Source organism: Pterocles gutturalis, unplaced genomic scaffold (assembly GCF_000699245.1).
Source record: "Pterocles gutturalis isolate BGI_N339 unplaced genomic scaffold, ASM69924v1 scaffold478, whole genome shotgun sequence".
In the NCBI taxonomy this organism is placed as follows: domain Eukaryota; kingdom Metazoa; phylum Chordata; class Aves; order Pterocliformes; family Pteroclidae; genus Pterocles; species Pterocles gutturalis.
The window spans coordinates 54,445-64,574 of NW_010125351.1; the positions used below are offsets into that span (position 1 = coordinate 54,445).

General features: G+C 43.2%; 1 protein-coding gene across 1 annotated transcript in view; it reads left to right on the plus strand.

The window, feature by feature from the left end:
• LOC104465467 (T-lymphoma invasion and metastasis-inducing protein 1-like) overlaps positions 1 to 9,315 on the plus strand; it is a gene marked incomplete at its 5' end in the record, with an annotated part of 60,101 nt that extends 50,786 nt beyond the window's left edge. Inside the window, 9 exon segments of the mRNA XM_010078517.1 lie at positions 1 to 58; positions 182 to 300; positions 2,043 to 2,151; positions 3,701 to 3,759; positions 4,712 to 4,814; positions 5,574 to 5,661; positions 6,532 to 6,704; positions 8,665 to 8,969; positions 8,972 to 9,315. The exon segment at positions 1 to 58 is cut by the window's left edge and continues 30 nt beyond it. Coding sequence (XP_010076819.1) covers positions 1 to 58; positions 182 to 300; positions 2,043 to 2,151; positions 3,701 to 3,759; positions 4,712 to 4,814; positions 5,574 to 5,661; positions 6,532 to 6,704; positions 8,665 to 8,969; positions 8,972 to 9,142 — 1,185 coding nt within the window.
• Between the last annotated feature and the right edge of the window lie 815 nt (positions 9,316 to 10,130).

Sequence of the window (10,130 nt, forward strand, 5' to 3'; positions counted from 1 at the left end):
CTGAAGGAACTCTTTGCTCTGACTGATGTAGACAGTGAAGAACATTATCACCTTGATGGTAAGGAGCTAACCTACATTGCTCTTCCCTGTTTAACCTCTGATCTAGAACCCTTCTCCTCCCCTGTCCTCTAAGAGGCTTAAAAATATCTTTTGTCTCTTCCCCTATCTCCCTTTCTTCTAGTGGCCATAAAAACAATGAACAAAGTTGCCAGCCACATTAATGAAATGCAGAAAATCCATGAAGAATATGGGGCAGTGTTTGACCAACTCATAGCAGAACAAACAGGAGAGAAAAAGGAGGTAACAAATGATCAAGTTTAAGAGAAATTAAGGCTGTTTTGGTGCCTGTAGTGTGAATTGCATCAAATATTTATCTTTCATGCTCTGTCATTTAAGTGGATCCTGGTGCAAACAGATAAATCCCAGTTCAATTCAAAAACTGCTTTTCCATGTACAGTTCAATGAGTGGGACCAATGTAAAGAAGCAGTGGGTTAATAAACCTTGAACGTTGTGCTTGGGTCGAAATCCCAGTCCAATCTACAGTTTGCTATTTTGATGTCCATATCTTGGCTCTCCTTGTTCCACATAAATAATCTCGCCCTGCCAGTCTGAGTGGATTGGCATACTGAGGCAAGTCTGTACTTTAATAATTCTAAAGAATTGAAGTATGAAGTGCAGTGTGTGAGAAACTGCTGTTCTCCTTTTAGAAAGTGTGTTAGTGGGCTCGATACGTGAGAGAGCCTTGGGCTTTGGTCTAGGCCTCTCATATGGTGCACACGGAAACATGTAAAGATCAAGTGTGGCTCAGTCCTGGCTGACCATCTCAGAAACCTGTGGAAGGTGTCTTGAAATTTCAGACTGAGTCCTGGACTCTCCATTTACCAATAAAATGTAGGCCTGCAGTCCAGCGGCGCAGGGAAGGAGAGTGGTGGGCAGTTAAGGAAGAAACGAAGTAAGGTCAAGGGGGACTCAAGGAAGAGGTGGAGACACACTGAAGGGCTGATGGGATTGGTGATGTGGGTGAAGGCTAGAGACAGATATGACTGTATGAAGTAATGGGGTTTTGCCAGTAGCCAGGATGAAGAACAAACACAGAGGCTTTGGCTACAAGGCAAAGGATGTCTGGGATTGAGTAGTGTTTAGGAAGATGTGAGTGTAAGAGCCTGATAGCAGCAGCAGGGATGGAGGACCAGATGGTGAGTAGAGGGCAGAGACTAGGGTTGCAGCTGGCAAGCACAGGACGTCTGTTGGGAGAGCAGCTGTGGTTTGGTGTTAATTTGTGAGAGACAGTAAACAGGCATCTTAGTGCTGCTCTTGTTTGAGGAGACCTCAGGGTTGTTGTGCTGATGGTATTCACGGCGTCCTTTGGCAAAAGTCAGACTTCACTGAGAGGAGGGTGGAGGAATGGAATAACGTGGCTGCTAACTGGGGATAGCCCTCAGTTTGTCACTCTGGGAGACTGTTAAGTCAAAGTAAAATGTCTGGTTGCTGTGGTATTAGTAGTCATCTTGCAGCAGTTTTATGAACTCCTTTATTAGTCCATTTCCAGCAGTGTGGTTTCCACAGATGAGCCTTTGGATAAAATCAAGAGCCATAGCAACTCTGGGGAGGAAGTGCTTTGACTGCTTCGTGTAATGCTGTCTCTAAACTTTGCCCCAAACTGTGTGTATGTGATGAGGGCTATACTTAAATGTTAAAACAAAATCAAAAGAAACTGATAGGGAAAGCTGGACAAAGGAGCAAAAAATGCAAGGAAAACATCTGGGTTTTGCCGTGACTTCCCACCAGATTATGAGAGCTGGACTCTGAGTTTGATTTATAATTTATGCTCACCAGTCAAGGACTTGCATGCACCTGTTGCCAACCGTCACGGTCTGTTTGCACACCCTTGCAGTCATCTGATTAAATATTCCAAAAGTTTGCTTGCAGGGCATTTGTTTGTTTAAAATAAAGTTCAAGGAAATTTTCTTGAGTTGAAAATTCAAGTAAGCTTTCTTGAACTGATTACACATTGTGTCTTTGCATATGTTTGTGTTGGCAGGTTGCAGACCTTTCGATGGGAGACTTGCTCTTGCATAATACAGTGATATGGCTGAATCCTCCTGCTTCACTGGGGAAATGGAAGAAGGAACCTGAGCTGGCAGCATTTGGTTTGTGTCCTAGTAATTTTATTGCAAATGCCTAAAAGATTGTCGACTGTAACTTAGCAGGTATTTCTTGAAGGTAGTTGAGCGTTGCCTTCTGCAAGGTTGGCTAGAACTTAAAACTGTATTTGTCCCTTTGCTGCAATGGTCAATTTCTGTTCTGTGGTGATCTAAAACTGCTGAAGGATTTGAAGATGACTGCTATAATAGTGCAAGGATTTCTTAAATCCATATCCAAGGTTATGAATTGAGAGTGATATAGAAAGGTATTTGTTTCTGAAAAGACATAGTTCGGTAGTCCAATTGATGCTAAATAACCTACTTCACATCCAGTAGAATGGGTTCAGGACCTGCAGAGGCTTTGCCTTTTTTCTCCACGCCTTTTGCCAGAAAAAGCTTGTATATCTGAGCTTTTAAGTGCTTAAAAGCTAACCCAGGACTCCCAGTGAGTTGCTTTGGAGTGGTATGGCTTCCTCTGAGTAGTCTATCTTGGGTGGCCAAACTAGAAATTGAAACTGCTGTTGGCGTAGATCTCAAGGTCTTTCCACTGCATTGGAGTATGGTCCCTTGGAAAGGTACATGATCGCTTATATTGACTAAATTGCATCTCTGTTACTTTCAGAGTTAAATTGAGTAATGCAGAGTGTACTAGGTTTTCTTTATTTGTTCCTACATTTCTTTACATGCAGTGGGCTTTTTCCTTGTTTCCAGAAAATGATGCTGGTTAGGAAGCCAATGATTTGTATTTTTGTTTTGTACCAAACAGATAACAAATGAAGATTCTTTCAGCTTTGCTCTGGAAGAGCATATAAAAATTGACTGCTTTCCTGTAAGTTGGCAAAGCACCTGGTCATATCCTGAAGCTGAGGGACCTTGTGAAAGCTGCTAGGAATGCGCAGCAACTCTTAATTACTCCAAAAAGCTTTAAATTGGTTTCATAAAATGTCCAAAATTAAGTGTCTGTGGAATTCAGTCCAAAAACAAAGGGTGCATTTGAGTCCTGAAGAAAGAGATCACAAGGAAAACTGGAGTCTTGAAAGACAAATTCCAGACCCATGTGGATGTTAATGTGGCAAAAGAGGAATCAGCTTACATCTCTGCCTGCCAGTGGTGCTCACTTTTTAATTTGCATAGACCACTGCCCCACCTGGAAGGGGTTCAAATTCTCTGTCTAAGCACAGCCTCATCTGCTGGCTGGCTGCGTGTAGCTGGACGCCATTCATTTGTCTGAGGTGAACTTAGCCGGGGGGATTAAAGTTTTCTAACTTTTTATATCGAACTGTGACGGTTCAAATAGTTGTTCCGGCAACTGGTAACTTAAGGTCTTAAGTTTCAAGTGACTTTGAAGTTACCTGGTTTTGTGTGGTAAAAGTTGTTGAGCTTGGATTTTCTGGGAAGAATATGCAAGAGGGCTGGAAGGTTTACTCCTTCTTTCCCTCCCTGACTCAGGTGAGGGCTGTCTGAGGAGTTGAAAGGTCTGTGTGCCTGGGCGTAGAGAAGACCCGTTCCCAGCCTTACTGACTACATGGCTTTTGTTTCTAACTTTCTCCTCTAGTGTTCAAAACTGCTGTGGTCCTTGTATACAAGGATGGTTCCAAGCAGAAGAAGAAACTTGTAAGTTGCATGGACTATTTTGGTGATGCTGTGTGCATTTGTGGTGCTACGATCAAGTTTGCTTTCCATAAAGCTGTGGTGCTAGAGTGTGCTTTTGCATATGTGATCCTTGTTCTCTGCCACACAACTGAGATTTTTGGGTAATGCCAAGCAGCCTGGAAGCATTCATTTAGTTTATCCTTTGCTGTCTGCTGGACTATTCATTCATGTTGCCTGCCACATCCATTCCATGCTGTGGGGTGGACTTTCTGAAAAAAGGTATCACCTTGAATGTCTGTCTTGTGTTTGACTCTTTGGTCAGTGTATATGAATCATATATGAGAGCTGATGTCTGTCAACTTTCTTAGTGAAACAGAATGCCCTTGTTTCTGTTCTGGCTGTTGCATGCCACTGAGCAAGTGCTGGCTGCTCTCAGCTGAATTAGGTGTGCCTATAGTATGTATCAGGGGATTCTACTGGAGTTTGGGATTAAAAGTTAAAGCTAAGCTTGACGGTAAACACATGCCTTGCTACAGTAGGGAACAGAGTTTATAGTATTACAGAAAACTTTTTGATTCCCATGTGTGCCCTAAACTGAAGTGTGATTTGAAATGCTTGTATGGTTGTTTTCTAAAGTCAATTGGCTACAAGATAACTGCAGAGTGACTGAAGCAAAACTAATGCATGTTCATGAGTGTATGTGCTCTTGGAGAAGAGGATGCAGCATTGGTCTTGAATGACTTTTGAAGGCATCAATAAGAGTTGATTGCTTAATGGTTGCTTTTGTTTAGATTTTAGCAAGATCTTCATAGACAGGCACTTCGGTGACACTGGTTACTAAGATGCTGGAGTGAGAAAATAAGAACTGCAACAAGTCCTTAGCTGAATGTTCTCAGTCCAAAGCACAGGAGACTTTTGTGTCTGACTATCCCAAGGTGTCTGATTTCCTAATAGTGTTTTAATATTCTTCCAGGGAGGATCACATAGAGCTTCAATTTATGAAGACTGGGATCCGTTCCGCTTTCGCCACATGATACCTTTAGAAGCACTGCAGGTTCGAGCATTGGCAAGTGCAGGTAATGTTCCCACTGCATGAATTTGGCTGGGTTCTTAATGTTTGGTCTGGGGGCCTTCGCTGACCCCAGTATGTTTGTGTTTGTCCTTAGTATATGTGTACACAGTTTCTGGGGACTGAAAAAAGGAACCCACAATTTCAACATCCATAATAGCTCTGCAGAGAGATGAAGAGGCAGAAGCTCCAGTTGTGTATCCCCAGCTTGTCTGTACTTTTCTGAAGCCAGGCAGGGTTCTGGAAAAACAGGGCAAAGTTGTTGATGACTGGTTCACTCTGTTTCTCTTCTGGAGACTAGAAGGCAATCTTGCAGCTGTGAGACAACAGAGATAGTGCATTTTTGTTCTTGTGTTTGACAGCTTCACGCGAAGTTTATAGTATTAAAAATTTCAAAATCTTAAACAATTTGCTCCCTTTCTAATGCATACGTGAAAGTGGAAAGAACATAGGAGGTAGCTGTAAAAGGTAGCAATACTCTATGGAATACGTGAAAAGCTGTCTTGGTGGGGTTTTTAAAATATTTTTATGGGACTGAGAGAGTGCATATAAAATACTACTAGATTTTGGTGAGTTTGAGAGTCTGTTGTTTCATTCGTCACTTGCCCACTGCTGCCTTTCAGCCATGAGTTCATATTATTTGCAGTGTATTGTCTGTTGTCCTGGATGATCTTAAACCATTTCTTCAGGATTATGGAATAAATACTCTAATTGGGATTAAATATGAGAAACTGTTATATGAATTTCTGCTTGCTTTTCACTTTAGATGCAGAGACCAATTCTGTATGTGAGATTGTCCATGTTAAATCTGAGTCTGAAGGCAGGCCAGAAAGAACATTTCACCTTTGCTGTAGGTAAGTGCATTTCTGTATTTTCAATGGCAGCTGCATCTCTGGATCCCAGATTGTCTATCTCTTTCCTTTAAGGCAATCTGGGAACAGCCTGTAGGGGAAGTGGGGAGAGGGCGTTAAAACCTTACCTCTGGCCTGCAAAATTTTGTAAAATATATTAATATAAAGGCATATATTTGATCAGCCTTGCACTTTTATGGGAATATCTTTATTACAATTTTCCTTTCAGCAGTTTACATCCAGTTAAACTCCAGCATTGGATCTTTATGCCAGGTAGCTGCTAATGGGTTGTGTTTAGCTGGTACCTTTCATGCCACCAAGTTCCAACCTCTCCTCTTAGGTCATTGTGCTTTTCTTAAGTAAACGTTGTCCGTCTTCATTGTGGGGGTTGCCTTGATGTGTTTTAGAGTTCAAGTAAGAACTTGGTACACAAGTTCACCAGGGTCCAACAGAGCCTATACCAAGCCAATTCCTACTACTAGGTAATAGAGAGTTGCAGGACTTCTGCTTGGTGTGTGTTTGCAGGAGACAGACTGAGATTTAATTAGCCACCACAGGTCTGCTTGATGTTTATCGGACAAAGCAAAGTGTGTGGTTTGTACTGGAGGAAAAGGAAGCCTCAGGAGGGGTGAATGGCTAAATGTTCTGTTAATGAACACTGCATTTGTTTCCCTGGGTATCCATTGCAGTGTCTGTAGATTTAGCTTTGCTTTGAAAATACTGTATTAAATTGAGTCATCTCTGGGGGAAGTGCGTGCCAGTCGGTTTGCACTGCCTGAATTGCAGAACTGGTCATTATTATCTCATTTAAAGCAAGCTTTTAGCAGTTCCCAAGAGATAACATTGCCTTTTGTATTCTTGCCTATTTTTCAGTTCACCAGAACACAGGAAGGACTTTCTGAAGGCAGTGCACTCGATTTTGCGGGATAAACACAGAAGACAGCTTCTTAAAACCGAAAGTTTGCCCTCATCCCAGCAATATGTTCCTTTTGGTGGAAAAAGATTGTGTGCTCTAAAAGGTGCAAGGCCAGCCATGAACAGGGCAGGTACTGTAGGGCTACAGACTTTCAAGATCCCAGTAACCCCAGCACTGTTGTAGGACATGTGGTGGTGTCTGTTACTTGTGTATTAGGATTAGCATTCTCTCCTGTGTATGTAAAAACCGCTGGTTTTCCATGCTTCACCTCCTTGAGAGCCTTAAATGGCCTTTATTTTCCTTGCTTTGCACTCAAGGCTCAGCTTCAGAGCAGTCCTTCTGGCATGGAAGGAAGAAATGGGATTCCTGTCAATACCAATTGGCTGTGCACTTTAATCTGGAAATGGGTTTCAGCTGATCAACGCAGAAGCCCGCTGCATATTTCTTAAAAGCATGTACAGAATTCTGAGCTAACCCTAGCACTTTTAAACTAAAATGCACAAGAAAAATCAGCTCCCTGGAGTGACTTGGTTTGAAGAGATAGCTTTGGATGTTCTCCATTTTAGCCTTTTCTGCTCTATTGCTAAAGGACACGTGCTTCTACTTCTCACATTTTGAGAGGCATACACTTGATACTATTATTTTTGTAATGGCCTGTCCTAAACCATGGATTTTCCTTTTCAGTTGACTTCAGGCAAAAGCAGTGAGAAAATCCCAGGGAAAAGCAGGTTTTCATTTTCAGAACACTAGATGATGGAGGGAAGAAACACTTACTTCCAACTGAAAAGTACATGGCACCACTGCGTGTTTTGTTCTGGTCTGTTATTTTTTTTTTTTTCTGCTCATTAGATCCAGCAATGTAGACAACCAGGCTTTCTGTTCCTCTTCTGTAATGGGCAGGCCAGACCAATAACATTTGCAGCATGGCTTCTCACTCAGGGTGTTGCTAGCCATCTGCCTCAGAGACACTTAAAATGGTAAGGAAGAAGAATCAAAGGAGGGACAACATGCAACTGTTTTACCACAGTGCTGCTTCGGTCAGCCTGTGGGGCTAATCTGCTGTAGATGCCAAACCTTTTTTCAGTTTGGCTCATCAGTGCATTTGCATGATGAATTCTGCAGAGATTAAAATCTCCTCTGAGAGTCCAGACCTCTCACTACAGTTAAAATTCACAACTGCTGAGCTGTTGTATTTAATGCATGTTTTGAAGCTCAGGGATATTAAAATGTAACCCCGCCCCCAAGCTAGAGTTTAATAAATACATACTGCAAGTGCTAAGGTACTGTTTAGTGTAGGGAGACAAACTATAACCTTGGAGTTCACCTGCTTGCCATGGAGCTACGTGTGTGTGTGCACGTAAAGCGCTGGAATGCCTGCAGGTCCTTCAGCTGCAGGATTTGTCCCCTGCTTTGCCTCACAAGCCTCTTATGAAGATGTTCCAACACACAAGATGTGAATTTGCTAATTGGGCCAGTTGCAAAAGCTAGTAGACAAGCTGATGCTGAGTAAGGAACTTCTGAAAGTTTTTCTGGTTTTGGGGTTTTCTTTTTTTCCCCCCCAGTAGGAAGGGAGCAGGGAAGGGAGCAGCAGAACCTAGACTAGGGAACTTCCCCATAAATAACGCAACACTTGCAGAATCTTTGGCATCGAGGTAGCTACTTGGAAACGCAATAGCATTGCTCTTACCCAAGACAAAGCCATTTCCTGTACCAAGACGTAAGGCTAGTTGGTTTTTGTGGTGTGCTGACAGCAGGGCACTGCATGTGAGAAGCTGAGCTGAACAGATGCACTTTTTGCTGGCTGGCTGCCTGCCTACCGCTTAGAAGGAACAGTAATTGTGGGCCATTATCCCAACTGTGGATCTGAGTAGCAGAAATTGCTTTTTCAGCTGGAGAGAGACTTGTGCTGAGGAGCTGAGTGAAGTGTGACTTGTCCTGAGGGAGGATGCTGAATGACTAGGTCATTTGTGGGAGTCTGCCTGCTTTGTGCCTAGCGGTGTTAAATAAAGGGCCCCTGGAAGACTAACTTTTTAGAGAGAGTTGTACCGTGTGTAAAAAGCCTGTGGGGTTTTATCTTTGTGTGTGCGCAGTGTCAGCCCCAAGCAAGTCTCTTGGGAGGAGGAGGCGGCGGCTGGCCCGAAACAGGTTTACCATTGACTCAGATGCCGTCTACACGAGCAGCCCTGAAAAAGAGCCCCAGCAGCCCACACACAGTGGGGACACTGACCGCTGGGTAGAGGAACAGTTTGACCTTGCTCAGTATGAGGAGCAGGAGGACATCAAGGAAACGGACATCCTCAGTGATGACGATGAGTACTGCGAGGCCATGAGAGGTGCCATGGCCGACCGAGACCTTCGGGAGCGGCTGCAGGCAGCCTCCATCACCAGCCATGCCGGGGAGACCGCCCACGCCCGGCCATGGACACTCATGCCTCAAGGATGACCCAGCTGAAGAAGCAAGCAGCCTTGTCAGGCATCAACGGTGATGTGGAGGGCCACGGCGAGGAGGTCATCTGGGTTAGGCGTGAAGACTTTATCCCCAGCAGGAAACTGAACACGGAGCTCTAAACTGGTCCCCTTCCCCACCCGGATCTGTAGGTCTCCCTGTCCCACCCTCCATCCCTCCCTCCCACCCCCACACACCGCGGAGAGCCGATCCCGATAGATTGCACACTTGCACTCACCATTTTGGCAGCTGAATTGGTCCGAAGCCATGTGGCCACACTTTAGGCAATTGTAAAATGCTCAAAACCTGGCACAGAATAAGCGTAAGGTCCTGTCTTACACTACCAAGGGCTTTCACACTATTTTATTTATTCTAAAATAATCAGGGGCTGAAATTAAGTATGGGGAGAAAATCATCACTGGAAAAGAAATTGCTCTGGATGTCTTAACCTACATGCAGCAAACTAGCTTAAACAATAGCACAACAAACAGAGGGGTTTATAGCTGTAAAACGTCAGTCGTAGGCTCATCTCCTTAATGAGGAAACTGCCTTTTTAACGTGTACAGTTGCAGTATTCTTACTTTCCCCTCTTTAAATGTAAGAGAATATACATGTATTTTAGGAATGTGTGAGGAAAGGTTTGGGATTTATGTTGTGTTAAGTCCTCTTGGTCTGTGGCTGGTCTAATTTAATGTCAATGTTGGAAGCTCTAGTTTTACATAATATTATAAAGATGCCAAACTCTCTTAAAAGAGATCCAAATTTAACACTTGAAGAAATATTTTTTTGTATTTTACTTGAGATGCAGGGGCACAAAGGGATAAGAGTTTTACAGCCTTAGTGTAGCTCCACGTCTAGGATACAAGGCTGGCTTTTTGCAGAGGGTTAGGAATGGTGGTTTTATATTAAAATATGAACTGGAAACTCTTATTTAGGTATAACTTTCTTCAGGAAAAGGATTATTGTATATGTTTGAGACTGGAGTTTAGTTAGATAATAAAAAGAATAAAGTAAAATTACATGACTGAAGTGGACCAAACTGATCCATGGTGTAACCTTGCTGGAGCCAGTGTAGCAACATTGCATATCTGTTTGGTCCACTGTCTGGCA